General features: G+C 54.1%; 2 protein-coding genes across 2 annotated transcripts; both read left to right on the forward strand.

The window, feature by feature from the left end:
• Nucleotides 1-1005: 1005 nt before the first annotated feature.
• On the forward strand, nucleotides 1006-1926 carry LOC134527061 (olfactory receptor 14J1-like). Its single transcript, XM_063359399.1, has one exon. It carries the CDS (start codon nucleotides 1006-1008, stop codon nucleotides 1924-1926), a length of 921 nt encoding a protein of 306 aa, XP_063215469.1.
• Nucleotides 1927-11757: 9831 nt separating this feature from the next.
• Nucleotides 11758-12834, forward strand: LOC134527019 (olfactory receptor 14J1-like). The gene has a single exon (XM_063359367.1). The coding sequence runs from the start codon at nucleotides 11923-11925 to the stop codon at nucleotides 12832-12834; it is 912 nt and encodes a 303-aa protein (XP_063215437.1). The 5' UTR covers nucleotides 11758-11922.
• Nucleotides 12835-15979: the final 3145 nt, after the last annotated feature.

Below are 15979 nucleotides of genomic sequence, written 5' to 3' on the forward strand. Positions count from 1 at the left end.
CGTCTGTGGGGAGAAGCTGTGGGGAAAAGGAGAGACTCCCCTCAGGGCAGGGTCCTTTGGCTCTTTTTCGAGCGTGTGCTGTGTGGGTCAGGGCTGCCCACAGCTGCAGATCTCCCCCAGAGCACTGGCAGAGGCAGCATTTACAGAGGAAAGACAAGGCAGGGGCTGCCTGGAAGATGAAGACATTGCAGGGTCTGTGCTCTCAGCTGTCTCCTGAGGGAAAGGAGCTGTCACTGGTCCACTGAGGGATCAGCAGATCTGCCAGAAAGCTCACAAAGTGCCTTCAGCCCCTCCTCTCCCTACACACAGCACCAGCAGCACCTTTGCTTCCAGCATCAGGCTTTCTCTCCTCTCCTCCTGAGGAGCCACAAAGAGGGAGATGGCCCTGGGCAGTGCCCTGCTGCCAGGAGGGGTCTGCAGGGCAGAGCTGAGCCCCCAGCGGGTGGGATGGGCTGTGGGAGCAGGGACAGGGAGGAGACGTGGGCACAGAGCAGCAGCTCCTGGCAGGGGCAGCTCCAGGCAGCAGAGAGCCACTCCACCCGGCTGCATCCCTCTCTGTTCCGCTGCACAGGGACAGAGAAACCAGACGGGAGAAACCGACTTTGAAACTGGACTCTTCCACACTCACAAAAGGCCATTTACTTCTTATATATTTTGTCAATGAAACCATTTTCCCACAGAGAGAGGTGCAAGCACAGGACAGCTGGGTGGTGCCCAGCAGGTCACTGGTGAGCAGAGCAGCTCTCCTGACTCTGCACTAGGGCACAGAGAGCCCTTTTGTCCCTCAGGCTAAAGGCAATGGGAAAGAGAAGGATTTCTGCCCCTGCAAAGAAAGTGCCCGCAGCAGCACAAACCTGATCTCACAAAAAGGAGCTGAATGAAATTATTGCAAAGGACAAGTCACAGGGGGGAGATTTTTATGAAAAATAAAATGGGATTGGCTCACTCTGCCTTGATTTGCCAATGTCTTCTCTTTGAACAGTCCCTCATTTTTAAGGTGAACAAATGTCCAACAGCAGCTCCATCACCCAGTTCCTCCTCCTGGCGTTCGCAGACACACGGGAGCTGCAGCTCTTGCACTTCGGGCTCTTCCTGGGCATCTACCTGGCTGCCCTCCTGGCCAACGGCCTCATCGTCACCGCCATCGCCTGTGACCACCGCCTCCACACCCCCATGTACTTCTTCCTCCTCAACCTCTCCCTCCTCGACCTGGGCTCCATCTCCACCACTGTTCCCAAATCCATGGACAATTCTCTCAGGAACACCAGGGCAATCTCCTATGCAGGATGTGCTGCCCAGGTCTTTCTGTTTGTCTTTTTCATTTCAGCAGAGTATTGTCTTCTCACCATTATGGCCTATGACCGCTACGTTGCCATCTGCAAACCCCTGCACTACGGGACCCTCCTGGGCAGCAGAGCTTGTGTCCACATGGCAGCAGCTGCCTGGGGCAGTGGGTTTCTCTATGCTCTCCTGCACACGGCCAATACATTTTCCCTACCCCTCTGCCAGGGCAATGCCCTGGACCAGTTCTTCTGTGAAATCCCCCAGATCCTCAAGCTCTCCTGCTCACACTCAGACTCCCTCAGGGAAGTTGGGCTTCTAGTTGTTAGTGCCTTGATTGCTTTTGTTTGCTTTGTTTTCATCGTGCTGTCCTATGTGCAGATCTTCAGGGCCGTGCTGAGGATCCCCTCTGAGCAGGGACGGCACAAAGCCTTTTCCACGTGCCTCCCTCACCTGGCCGTGGTCTCCCTGTTTCTCAGCACTGGCATCTTTACCTACCTGAAGCCCCCCTCCATCTCCTCCCCCATTCTAGACCTAGTGCTGGCAGTGCTGTACTCAGTGGTGCCTCAAGCACTGAACCCCCTCATCTACAGCATGAAGAACCAGGAGCTCAAGGATGCCCTGTGGAAACTGATGACCAGATGATTTTCAGAAGAAATAAGCTGTCATCTTCTGCAAATCTCTCATCATGTAACTCATTGTAACGTTGGGTTTTGGTTTGAGGTTTGGGGTTTGGTTGTTTTGTTATGCTTTGGTTTTTTTTTTTTTGTTTGCTTTGTATAATGTTGTCTACAAGGAAATATTGTCATTTGTGCTGCTTCTAATTATGCATCTTTCCAAATTTTGTGAGTCCCACAGTCTCTGTACATGAGGCCCCGCGCTCTCTGTGTATTTAAAAAAAGAAAGAACAAACCTTCCAGCGACTTGTTTGCTCCAGATCCTTCCTTTGAAGGCCTCTCTGGAGCTGCAGGGCATGCCTGTGTGCAGAGGTGGAGGGGAAAGAACAGGACAGAGGAGAGGGAAGAAGAGGAGGGAGAACCAGCCTTGGTCTTCTCACAGCTGCTCTCTTCCCATTTCCACATTCTCCATTCTGATCCCTTGCGCTGTTGGAAGGCCTGATTGCTCTGGCAGCTCTCTCCTACTGCTGTGGTGTGGCAGCGCTGTGACCACAGGCAGGGGCAGGGACGGGTCAGTTCTCTGACAGAGCTGGCCTCCCTAACAGCACCTCCATCACAGCAGGGAATGTCCTCAGGCAGTGCCTGAAGGCCTTCAGGCAAAAACACCTTTGGAAGGTCGTCTCCCAATGTTGCTGTCAAGAACATGCCCAGCAAAGTTCCCCACAAATGGCACCTCCAGCGTAGAAATTAATTGTGTAAAGTGTGCAGGGGGGGACAAGCAGCAGCTTCCTCGCTCAGCCAGGGCTCCTGGGAAAGACATGAAGGACCAGCAGAGCAGGTTCTTCTCTGTCCCTGGCTGTGATGGACACTAGGGGTAAGATGCCCTAGGGTAATGCTTACAACTTATCCACTAACAACCACCACTGGCCTCTCGTCCCAGCCTGGTGAGGTCAGTTGGTCTTCTGAAGAAGTCCATGTTTGTATTGTAGGAACCAGATGCAAGCATGCACGTCGTGTGCGTGGGGTGAGATGAACCCGAGTAAGCCCAAACACCATCAGCTATTCCCAGGGCTTCAATGAAGGCCTGTGGGGCAGGCAGTGTGTGGAGGTCACTTCACTTGGAGAGTAATGTCCCCTGGGAAACCCCCTGAATGCAGCACTGGGATGGGCTTCCTTGAGCCCAGGTCCCTGTGTCCATTCCTCACGCCGTGGGGCACCTCAGAGAGGTGCCGAGCAGGGAGACACAGCGCGGGGCTGAGGTGCTGCCGGCCTCTGGGAGTGGCAACAGGAGGCCATGGAGTCTGCTGCAGGGCCTCTGCCCGTGCCAGGGAAGGACTCGTGTCTCTGAACAGCCCTGCCAGCGCCCTGACAGTGCTGGGTGTGTCTCCAGGAACACCTGTGTGCTACCTCACCCTCCCCTCTCTTCATGGCCTGTCCCTTTGATGACACGGTGTGACAGAAGCACCTCTGTGGAGCATCTCCCCTGTGCAGTCCGAAAGGGTTCTGCAGGCGTGAGCGGCATTGCCCTCTAGAAGATGGCATTTCTCACCTCTCACAGAGCACAGAGCACATCTAGGGAGTAGGAATGCAGTGAGAGGCACACACCCCTCCATGTTTCACCTCTCTGAACATCCTTCACGATATTTTTAGCACCTGACAGAGAAGCAAATGCCTTTAGTACGAGATGTTCTCAACCTTCAGAAAAATTCTCGTCCTCTTCTCTCTCATGACCTGCCCTGTGACTGTGGTTGGGAACACCCTCCTCATCATGAAGCTGGAGCTTCTTCATGAAATGGCGCTGGAGCCCCGGTGGTCCTGCTGTGGCTGGGACATTAATGGCCCCTGTGAGCGGGGCGGGGGCAGGGGCAGAAGGGGATGCCCTGAGCCGGAGAGGGAAAAAACTAAATGCCCCAAGTGGGGCAGGAGCAAAGCGAGTCACCCCGATTTCAGCAGAGGCACAAAGAGCCACCTTGAGCGGGGCAGGAGTAAATCCAGGCACCTGGTGTAGGGCAGGGGCAAAAGGAGCCTCCCCAGGCAAGAGAGGGGAAAAACCAGCTGTCCTGAGGGGGACACGATGAAAAGAAGCCACCCAAGCAAGGCTGAGGCCACACTGGATGCCCCAAGGGAAGGATATAAAGAAGAAAGCCTCCCCAAGTGGAGCAGGAGGAAAACTCCCTGCCCTGAGCTGAGCAGGAGGAACTCAGTGCCCCGAGCAAGAGTGGGGAAAACTGGAGGACGCAGGCGGTGCAGGGGCCCAACTGGCGAGCTCAAGGGGGCAGGAATAGCAACCAGCTGCCTTCTTGGGGCAGAGGCAACACTCATTGCCCTCCAGGCAGGTCGTGGGGTTAAACCAGATGCTAAAAAGCCACCCACAAATGTTTTTTGGAGCTGCAGGGTGGGAGAGCAGCTGGGTGGGGGCCTGGCAGCCACCCAAGGTGCACCCAGTGCAGTTGCTCAAGGTGGTTCTTTGGTAGCACTCCTTCAGTCAGCCTGTGGCTGGATCTTCCTGGGTAGATAAAATCACAGAATCGGGGAATGATAGGGGTTGTAAGGGACCTCTGGAAATCATCTAGTCCACCTCCCCTGCCAGAGCAGGGTGAGCTAGAGCAGGTTGCACAGGAATGCGTCCAGGTGGGGTTTGAATATCTCCAGATACAGAGGCCACAGCACCTCTCTGGGCAGCCTGTCCCCGTGCTCTGCCACCCTTGAAGTCAAGAAGTTCTGAACCTGTCAGACACCAGGTGCTTTGCTGCAGGAGTCTCACAGACACAGTCCTGTACCCGGGAAGAGTGGAAAAGAAGTCCTCAGCCCCCCGACTGTGCCAGCCAAAGCTGTGAAGGGGCTCGCTGACAGCCCTGGGCAGGTTTTTATGCCTGGGGCTGGTGCGGCTCCAGGCAGAGGCGGGAGCTCTGTGGGCAGATGAGCAGCCCTTGGCCAGCAGTGCCTGGGGCAGCCCAACAGCTGCCGGCTGGTGGCTGCAGGAGGTGCCCCAGCTGTGGTGGCTGAGGGGCCGCAGTGCGTCCCCGTGCGTCTGGGGGTGGCCCCTGTCACAAAGGGGCAGTGATGTGACACCTGGCCACTGCTTGTGAGCTCACCTGGCCAGGGCTTGGCATCCTCAAGAGCGGGCCAGCCAAAGCTCCTTGGGCTGAGCTGGCCCTGGGACAACTCGGCTGCTTCCTTTGCCACTTGCTTGGCTGCTTTTTCCCAACCATTCATCGTTTACTGCCCTCTTCTCCTCACCTTCCATCCTCTTCTGAAGGTAATGATGATTTGACCTTCAGGACAGATCATACAGGAGGTAGATATGGGATCAAAGTATCATCTGGTCTATACCTTCAGAGCTTTAGGATGAGCTGTTACACCTTTATAGGCTGGCCAGATACGCACTGTGGGTAGAGTTCCTATTTGCTAATTGTTATTTCTTCAACACATCCCAGGGTGGGTAAGTAGGGGTGGCAGTGTACTCTGAGGCTTTGGGCTCCATCTGGAATGAGAAGAAGCCCATCCTGACGGATGCGGTAGGAAGAGAGACAGAAAAGGAGCACAGCAAAGGCAGCTGTTAAAGCAGCAGCTGAAAGCCGGTCCCTCCTGTGTCCAAGGGCACAAAGTGTGGGCTGGAGAACCAGAGGGCTCTGCTGCTAATGGCAGCCAGAGGGAAGCAGCAGGTCCTCTTCAGAGAAGGTGACACCCAGTGCAGTCTTCCCAAAGGGCCTTGGTAACTGCTGTCAGTTGGATTCCTGCGACAGGGACAGCAGGGCCATCAGCTGCAGCTCTGCAGCAGTTGGAACTACCACTGAAACGGTGCTGGTGGCGGATGCTGTTCTCTGGGTTTAGTTTGGGATTTTTTGTAATTTATTTTGTTGAGGTGCAACTATTTCTTTGCACTCAGGTGTCAGGATTAGCACTGATCTTCTCTTTCTGGAGCATGTCCTGGCATCCTTCGTCATCCAGAGCTTTCCCTGCTGTTCCTGAAGAGGAGCGATGGCCTCAATGGGGCCACCCATCGCTCCTGTGAGTGACGACTTCACCATCAGGCTTGGACTTTGTGAATCCCCAAAGGCAAGGGACGTGGCTGGTGCTCCGTCCCTGAATGTTGATGTACCGGCAATCGAGAGGGAATTCTGGGGTGAGTCAGTCATGACTTATGAGCCAGTTTTGACATCTCATGTCATGACTTCTCATCATGATGAGACATGAGGGATGCCCCCATCCATCCCCCAAGTCCATTCGGCACCCAAGCACATCATCAAGGCCTTTCAGCCTTCAGTTCCCTGAGTGTGTTCTGCACTCCAGTTTGGGAAGAAAAGGCCTATTTTCACCCATGGCACTGAGGAAACTCCCTTTTATTGCAGAGATACCACAAAGGAGGCCAGCATTACCATGGTTCCATCCCATCTCCTGAGTGTTCCATCCCATCTCCCATGCTCAGTGTAAAAGCTGAGGGATCAAAAGGTCGGCTCTTTTCTTTAGTGGCTCTCTTTGTTCAGTGACTGATGCCTGAGGAGGACCCTGTTTGTCTGCCTTTGATCCTGACCTGTGCGTTCCTGAATCTATATCCGATATCCAGTTCCTATCTGGTGCTGAGTCCAGTCCTTGACTTCCCCAGTGCCTGCCATTGACATCACCCTGGGAGCCTGAAACGGTTTTGTGTGCGTTGTATCTATTTCATTATTTCCTTTATATTTTATTATTAATATTTCATTAATGTAACTACTTTAATGAACTATTACTTTTTTATTACAGTAACCATTTTTTTCTAAACTCATAAATTTTTTTATCTCTTTTCTGTGGCTCCTTGGAGTGAGAGGTGGGGGAGAGCATCTGTCATCTCACCATTGGCCAATCTGCCCCAAACCACGACAGCCCTCCTGTCCAGCTGGTTTTTACCCATCTATTTATCCATCCATGCAGCCCATAGTGTGCTGACATTGAACATTGTGGGGGATGATGCTGAAAGCCTTGCTGACTTCCAGGTAGAAGACAATCATTGCTCTTCCTTGCCCAGAAATCCTCTCCTTTCTTCAGAAAACGTAAAAAGGATGGCCAGGAAGAAGCTACCTTGGGTAAATCCAGGGTAAATCACCTTCTCTTTCAGACACCCAGAAAGGGGTGTCCCTGTGGGCGTGCTCGCGCGCACAGCCTTCTGTCACCCTGCTCATCCTTTGGGCCTTTTTGCAAGGTGCATGCAATGTTTGGGTACTTACAGTAATCAGGGAGTTCCCTCAGACTCCGTGACCTTTCAAAGATGATGGAGAAGGGCCTCACGGTGACACCGTCCTGCTCGCTCAGGTCCTTGGGAGCCTGCCCCTCCAGCCCCATAGGTTGGTAAGGACTATGTTTGCTCAAGTGACACCTGAATTGATCCACATTCACTGCTGGTTATTTTCTTCCAGACTCCTGCCTTGAGGAGCAAAGGGCTGAGAGACCTTGCTGGGGAAGACTAAGGCAAGGGGGATACAGTATCTCATATTTCTCTACACCTGTTCTTACTAAATTCTGCAGTGGCCACACGTAATCTTTGGTTTTTTTCTTGAATTCTTCTGGAAGTACTAAGAGATCCTCTTGATGTCCTTGAAGATCTTGCAAGGGTCAACACTAGGGAAGCTTTGGCTCCTCTAAAGCCATCCCTATTTCTAAATTCCTGCATCAGTCCTTGCATCCACGTTCCTTCCTTAGCCAAGCTGCTCTCCTGAAATGTCTGGTTGTTTTCCGGCTTATGGATGTCGACAGTTCTTATGCTTGGAAGATGCTTCTCTGAAAGACCAACTGTACTGAGCTCTGCTGCCTTTGAATACTGCTGCCCATGGGCCTACCACTGAAAGTCCCCTGAAGAGGCTAAAATCTTCTCCCAGTATTTCATGGTCCCTACAGCCAAAGCTGACACTGGTTTTCGCATCCCTGATCAGCGCTTCCTCTTTTGCAAGGACTGGATTGGAGTGAGCATCACCTTTGTTGGTCTGCGCCTGTGCAAAGAAGTTGTCCAAAGAGAGCCCAACACCAGCTGGACAGTATGCATCCTGCCATGCTCACCTGCCAGTGAGGGTCATTAAAGTCTCCAATAGCACTTGGGGTCATGGATCTGAGGACTTCCATGGCTCGCTTAAGCAAACCTTTCTCCACTTCCTTACCCTGATTGCAGGTGCTTTGTCTCCCACGAGGGTGTCACACTAACAGGCCTCTCCTCTCCCCCTCACTCACAAGGGCTCACGCAACCTGCTGCGCATCCCATAGAGGAGCTCCACACATAGAACAAGCTCCTGCACATGGAGGGCATCTCCCTCCTCATCTTCCTGGCCCGTCTCTCCTGAAAAGCCCCTATGCACCATGGCAGCACCACTGTGCGCTGTCCCACCACCCCTTGCCACTTATTCCACCAACGTACAAACTCTAGGATGGCACATGGGACTCCAGCTCCTCCGGTCTGTGCCCCAGGCTGAGGGCACTGGTGCACATTTGGTCTGCAGCACCTGAGCTGGAGCACTGGGGCCAAGCTTGGACTTGTCCCAGGCAAACCCAGTACCAAGTGCCCAAGACCCCACACCTGCTAATGCTGTGCTCGAGACCAGAGACATACTGGATGCGACGGCAGGCGGCAATGTGAAGGCACTAAACGAGGAAACGCTGCTCCCTACAACACCAGAAAAGCCAGGCTGGGCTCTGTAGCCCTGGAAGAAGCAGGCTTTGTTGTCTGTAGTGTTGCTGAAGACCTGTGCTGGAGGTGAAGCTGATCTCCAGGATGACAAGGTGCTGCTCAAAATGTCCTTGCGTGTGGATAAGCTGTGATCCGGGAACACTGTGAAAATCATCCACCTGTGTCAACTGTCTCATCAAGGGCCTCAGGAAAGGATTGTTGAAAGAAGAACTGGGAGAGTTTGGGAGCAGCCAAATCATTTGAGACCCCAGTGTGATAGGCTTCCTGTTCATGACCTGCTCTGCATCAGCTGAATGGAGATGGGTGAGACCGTGCCTCACTGCAGTGGTGGGTTTCAGTCGCTGATCACGGAAACTGAACGTGCCTGAGATGCCACATAGGCTTGCACAAAGGAACCCAATCGGCCTGCAGTGCCCTCTGAGGTGTCCCTCAGGCATCTGCTCTGAACACCAATGGCTTTCCCATAGGTCCTGTGCGGTCCCTGCCAGCCTGCGCTGGAGAGCGCTGGCATCTCACTTAGCACCACAGGCCTGTGTTTGGCCATTGAGAAGCGTCCTGAATTGGGTTAAGCCATGTAGGGATGTCCCTGAAACAGCTGCCATTACAGTCAGTGGAGAGCTAGGAACTACAGCTGATGGAGAAGAGAAAGAGAGGGACTTAGGTCCGTTTGCTCAGCTGATGACCTCTGTAGGCTGCTGTAGATATAAGGAAAAGGAAAGGTTTTAGTTGTCTTAAATGTAAACACCTGCTGTCATTTCCATCTGCCAAAGGAATTCCTCACAAGGCTCCAGGATGGTGCCCCCCGATGCTGCCTTGTCTCTCAGCATTGCTGCATTAGAGCTTGCAGTCACCTGCAAATGTCTTGGACAAGCTCTGGTGTCACCTCCAATGTCACCAGGTGTTTCCACCTGAACAACACCCTCAATCTCCATGAAGTAGCCTGAGAGCTGAGACAAGGAGCTCCCATACAGCTGCCTGTATTTGTGCACACCTGAACTGAGGCAAGAAGAATCCCACCTCCTGTGGGTTTGTGGAAGGAACAAGAGGGAGTCCTCTCCTAGGCCAGGACTTCAAACCCAGGATGAGATGCCTCAAATGATTCAGCTGCATCACTGCACTCACCAGGGGTAAAGAGCTGTCTGGGTGTCCTGTCTAATGGTGAGACAAGGAAAGGCTATTCTCATGCCTAACTCTGTCTCTGGTAATAGAAACGACACAGCTGGAAAGAAGTGTCTCTGCCCAGCTGAGGAAGGGAACCTCAGTGCTGACTTCAGCCTGTTTCCCAGCAGGTTCTCCCGAAGCCCCAGGGACACCTGAAGGGAGGCCAAAGTGGGCAGAGCAAGGGCTGCCTTGGGCTGCTCCTCTGCTGCTGAGCTGGGCTGGGCTCCTGGGACAGAGGGAGCTCATGGCAAGCGGGCAGCACTCCTTCCACAGCACTGCAGAGAGACAGCTCTGCCCAAAGCGCAGCAGGGCTGAGGGCACTGCCTGCAGGTGCCAAGGGGAGAGGAGCAAGGCAGAGGTGTTAAAGGCACTCTAGGAGCGGGGGGATAGCTGAGCTCTCACTGCGGGAGGAATCTTCACAGCCCTCTATATGGTAAGTCTCTGGCTGCAGGGTACTGAGTTTGGTGTTCTTTGGAGGACATCCTAGACCTGGTTCATCCCGCAGCCTGCAGGACCTGGCAGGAGGATTCTCAGAGATTCCCAAGCAGAGGAGGAGGACGTGCTCTGGAGCAGGGCTTCCCTGCTGCACTTCAGCAGGTCGGGGCACGGTGGTTTCCTTGTCTTTGGGATGACTGCAGGGTACCAACCTGGGTGTGCAGCCAGAGGAGCCCAGGGCTGTCCTTCCGCAGACGGTCCCTGCACCCCGGGGGATCACTGCCAGGGCATTTCCAAGGAAACTTTTCAAGAGGCTGGTCAAAGTGGGGATTACCTGAAAGGGAAGGAGTCTGTGCTTTGAGACGAGTCACCTTGTTTGGCTGGGTGGACAGTGGGAGATGGGACTTCATTTTCCCACTCTTGCGAAGGCACGGGGTCGCCCACTCCCTTTGAGTTCTCTGAGCCGCCCCTTTGCCCCTGTGCAGGCAGAGATGCCCTGGAGCAGTTCCCTGCTGCCAGGAGGTGTTTGCAGGGCAGAGCTGAGCACATCGCAGGTGGGATGGAGTTCTCTTTCTGTGAGCACTGCAAAGGAGGAGACCTGGGCACAGAGAAGTGGTTCCCAGCAGAGACAGCTCCAGGCAGCAGAAACCTTGTCAGAGAGGGAGAGGGAGGAGATCCCAGAAACGTGAGGGGAGGGGGGATTCGGGCACCCCCCTGCCATCCGCTGCAGTGCAAGCACCTTTCCTGCAGCAGCTCCCAGGTCTCCTCTCCCACACAGTGCAGCCCCCCACTCTCAGCGTCACAAACACTCGGCCATCACTTTCCTTCCCAACAGCTCAACCAACACAGAGGGAGATGGGGATTCAGCTTCAGCTGAGACACAAGCACTTGGGTCCTGCCATGCAGATGTTTCCATGGAGGAAAAGCAGCCAAATGCCCTCGCGGACTTTGGAGCCAGGCACCAGAGTGTGCCTGACTGGAAAAGACCTTTTAGGACACCCCATCTTAAAGACATTGGGCTCTTTCCCTGAGGGGGCCCTGCTGAGCTGCAGGCTGCCCTCCAGAAGGTCACAACTCTGCCATGGCATCTCTGTGTTTTCTAAGTACCCGACAGAGAAGACACCACAGCGCTAAGGCCAAGGAGATGCCACGGGACGGCTGTAGGTCGGCAGCTGCAATGAGGCCTCTGTGTCCCTGGCTGGGAGGGGAGAGATGAGATTCCTCTGCTCTCAGCAGTGTCCTGGTCTTTTGGGGGGAACACCTGGGTGTTACTGTCCTCCAGCTCAAAAAGGTGCCTGCCCAGGGCAGCTGGGAGCAGGGCTGAGGGACAGGTCAGCTCTCCACACTCTTCACTGAGGGACAGTCCCTTTGCCTGCCAGCACCCACAGGATTTCACTTGGAGTGCAGCAGGAATGCTCCAAAACTCCTCAGCTCTTGTGTGGCAACTGGAACAAAGTCCACAAAGCAAATTCCCCTCAACTTTGCTCTGCCGTCGGGTGAATTAGGAGTGACAATGCTGGAAAGCTCTTCGATATCAAAAGTGGATGTAGGCTAAGATCACCCCGTCTTCCTATCGACCAATTGCTGTAGGCAGGACTGAATCCTGCAGAGCCCCCTGCTCCCAGCGGCACCCTCAGCCAGCACCAACCACAGCTCATGAAAGGGACCTGCCAAAGGTCTGCTTGAAAGGGGAGAGGAACTTTCAGAAGTTTTTCTGAGAAACTGAATAGACTTTGGTCTCCTCCTTGAACAGGTCCCCATGTCCAGAGGACAAAAATGTCCAACAGCAGCTCCATCACCCAGTTCCTCCTCCTGGCATTCGCAGACACACGGGACCTGCAGCTCTTGCACTTCGGGCTCTTCCTGGGCATCTACCTGGCTGCCCTCCTGGCCAACGGCCTCATCATCACCGCCATCGCCTGTGACCACCACCTCCACACCTCCATGTACTTCTTCCTGCTCAACCTCTCCCTCCTCGACCTGGGCTCCATCTCCACCACTGTCCCCAAATCCATGGCCAATTCCCTGTGGGGCACCAGGGACATCTCCTACACAGGATGTGTGGCCCAGCTCTTATTCTTTTTCTTTTTCATTTCAGCTGAGTATTTTCTTCTCACTGTCATGTCCTATGACCGCTACGTTGCCATCTGCAAACCCCTGCACTACGGGACCCTCCTGGGCAGCAGAGCTTGTGTCCACATGGCAGCAGCTGCCTGGGGCAGTGGGTTTCTCCATGCTCTCCTGCACACGGCCAATACATTTTCCCTGCCCCTCTGCCAGGGCAATGCCCTGGACCAGTTCTTCTGTGAAATCCCCCAGATCCTCAAGCTCTCCTGCTCAGACTACTACTTCAGGGAAGCTGGGCTTCTTGTGGTTAGTGTCTCTTTTGCATTTGGTTGTTTTGTGTTCATCGTGCTGTCCTATGTGCAGATCTTCAGGGCCGTGCTGAGGATCCCCTCTGAGCAGGGACGGCACAAAGCCTTTTCCACGTGCCTCCCTCATCTGTCTGTCATCTCCCTGTTTCTCAGCACTGCCGTGTTTGCCTACCTGAAGCCCCCCTCCATCTCCTCCCCAGCTCTAGACCTGGTGGTGGCAGTCCTGTACTCATTGGTGCCTCCAGTACTGAACCCCCTCATCTACAGCATGAGGAACCAGGAGCTCAAGGATGCCCTATGGAAACTGGCTTAATGGACGTTGTTTCACCATTAATAAATTGTCTCCCCTTCTCCGCATGTTTTCTAGACTTTCTGTTAGGCAATAAGCCTGCTTTTTTCTCTTGCAGTCATCCTGCTTCTGTGTAATTGTCTGGGTTTGTACCACTTGTCTTGAGGTTTGTTCCAGTTGTGTCTGACCCTTGCACAACACTGTGTCAAAGGTGACCTGCCTAATAGCAGCTCTTCAAGAAAAAGGCATCTCCCAGGTGCAGTGCCTGGATGCTAGGTGCTTCCTCCAAAGGTGCTGCCAATAAAATGTCCGACGAACTGGTCTTTCAAAGAGTCTGTTCTCCCTGTGTTCTCCCTGTGTTTGGGGTTAAGCTCACTGTACTATTGGGTTCCGTGGACCAAATGTTCTGGTTCGAAAGGCTCTCTTCTTGTCTCCAGTGGTAGTGGAGATGGTGCATGAGCTCCCGATTACCTCCTCAGGCTGCTTCACATGTGTCAGGACTTATGGCACACAGCAGACTCTATGGAAATGAATTTGGACGTGTGAGGAGAGGATGGGGACTCACCACGTGCCCTGAGCTGGGAGTGAATGAAGACACATGAGATGAAACATCCACAGAGGTGAAGTCCCCCACAAGCAAAACACTAAACTGAGGTATGCACAAACAAGGACTCTGCAATGCCCAGAAAGTCAGTGTGGATCCGGTAGGCGTGGGAGAGGGAGGCTGGAGAGGTGTGGGAGCTGCCGGAGGAACCTCAGGGCCAAGGAATGTCGTGCTGTCCTGGGGAGCGGGGCTGATGTGAGCAGAGGAGGGGGCAAATTCACTCAGGGTTGGGGGTCACCTCAAAAGGCTATCAGGAGAGGCAGAGAGTGACTAGCCTGTTTTCCTCATTGCCTTGAGGCCAGCACTAGCCTGGGGCTGATGGGGAGGCTGAGCTCCTTGTCTGCCCCCCAGGGGCTGTGTGCCCTTCAGAGGAGCTGGGGCTGTGGAGTGAGTGCCGAGAGCTCTGCAGCGACTGTGGTGGGCACTGCTGTGGGACCAGCCCAGACTGGGCAGCTGTGCTTGGCTGGGCAGAGGAGAGGGCAAGGGCTCTGGAGAGAGATGAGGAACAGCTGGGATGGGCTGGTAAAAGCCTGGGAGAGGAAAATGTCAGTGTAGAGCTAAGTTGTGTGAGTGTGCAGGGTGTGGGCACTCCAGGTGTGGCCTCACCAGTGCCAAGGAGAGGGGAAGGTCACCTCCCTCCATCTGCCAGCAATGCTTTTCCTGCTGCAGCCCAGGAGGCTGTTGGCCTTTGTCATGGTGGTGCATTGCTGGCTCATGCTCAGCTGTTTGTCCTCCAGGACCCCAAGGTCCTTCTCTGCAGAGCCACTATCTAGCCAGTCAGCCCCCAGCATGATGCCCACAGCGTGGCTAGATCACAAGCTCTCCTCCCCCAGGGACCTTCTCAGCAGCAGCTTGTCCTTCTTGCAGATCAGCTCCACCTCTGCCATAGGTCCCACAGTGCTTCAGAGTAACCTGGGACAGCAAACCCCTCTCCTGCCAGGGCTGCGCAGCCAAGGCCTGTTTCTCTCTGGCCCTGGGGACTGCAGCTTTTACTCTCGTTGTGGGAATCTCATCCATCGTTTTGTGTCCACCTGCCATCCACTCCAGCATGCCTCTGCAGGGTTTCTGGCAGGAAGTGTGGCCTGTGGGGGACCCACACCGGAGCAGGCTGCGAGTGCACATTGCTGGCTCACGTTGAGCTTCTCATCCACCAGCACACCCAAGTCCCTCTCCTCAGGGCTGCTCTCAAGCCATTCTCCACCCAGCCTGTATTTCTGCCTGGGATTGCCCTGACCCACGTGCAGGACCTTGCACCTGCCCTGGTTGAACTTCATGAGGTCCACACAGGCCCATCTCTCAAGCCTGTCCAGGTCCTTCTGGATCGCATCCCATCCCTCCAGCTTGTCAACTGCTTCACACAGCTTGGTGTTGAAACAAAGAACTCTACACAACAGCACTTGCATACTGTGAAGTCCGTGTTCTTTATTCAGCTTTCTTGTTGCCCTTGATGCCTCTGGCCAGATTTGACTCTCTCTGGGCTTTAGCTCTCCTGACATGATCCATGGCTGCTTGGACAATTTCTCTGTATTCCTCCCAGGCTACCTGTCCTTGCTTCCACCTTCTGTAGGCTTCCTTTTTCTTTGATTTACCCATGGTAAGTCCATGCTGATGGTTCTTAGCACAGCTGCCAAATGGGCCACACTGATGCACAAGTGGAGCTGGTACTGCCAAGAGGCAGAGCTGGTCAGAGATGCGAAGACCAGTCTCAGCCTTGGCTGTAGTGACCATCAAATGGTGGTCTCCCAGATCTCCAGGGGAACAGGGAAGGAGAGGAGCAGAGCACAGACCCTGGACAGTAGGGAAGGAGGCCTACTGAGGGCACTGGCAGGTGGGCTCCCATGGAAACCATGTCAGGGCCCTGAAAACATCCACAGGCCTTCATGGCCCTGAGCAGCTTCACCTGGGGCCTCCTCCCACCCCTCTGTCCATCAGCTCAGGATCCCCTTTAAGCCCAGGCCTGAGGTTCAGCCCCAGCTTGATCTACGCTGTAGGTGTAAAGGTTCTCCAGACACAGCCTTGCCTGTCCATGGACCTTGTTGGTTTGCTCTTGCAGGCTGACTTCCCAGCTTGATTCTTTATCGGGTGGACCACGAAAGAACTGCCATTCACTGAGCGGCCCTCCAAGTGCCAGACCCCAGCTGATTCACAGGGGCCTAGGGCCTTTCTGCTTTCTTTCTTCATGTCACTTGGTCAGGTTTGGGGAGGAGAGGAAGAAAAGCATGTGAGGTTTCTGGGTGCGAATGACTGAAATTGGGAAGCAGAAGCATCCCATGTGAAGCGATGTAAAGGCTAGGCTAGTTCAACACTCTTATTTTCAGCTCCTTTCTTGGAGGCCTTCAACCTTCCACAGGAATCTGGAAGGTCTGAGATCCCTCCATCTCACTCTCTTTTAGCAATTAAGTTGATAGTAACCAAGCCAGAGGCTTTGTTTCCATTCTCTTTACAGCCTAAATCACCACTTGGTCTGGAGATGTGGAGAAGTTTGTAGAAGAACAAGAAAGACAAGAAAGTGGCTGACCACTTCAAGGCATGACCAATGCTGGTCAAATGCTGCTCAAGGCTTTA

The sequence above is a fragment of the Chroicocephalus ridibundus genome, chromosome 25 (genome assembly GCF_963924245.1).
Source record: "Chroicocephalus ridibundus chromosome 25, bChrRid1.1, whole genome shotgun sequence".
NCBI classification, from domain to species: Eukaryota; Metazoa; Chordata; class Aves; order Charadriiformes; family Laridae; genus Chroicocephalus; species Chroicocephalus ridibundus.

Excerpts from the sequence above, each read along its gene's own strand:
- LOC134527061 (XM_063359399.1), top strand. The coding sequence starts at position 1,006 with ATGTCCAACAGCAGCTCCATCACCCAGTTCCTCCTCCTGGCGTTCGCA.
- LOC134527019 (XM_063359367.1), top strand. The coding sequence starts at position 11,923 with ATGTCCAACAGCAGCTCCATCACCCAGTTCCTCCTCCTGGCATTCGCA.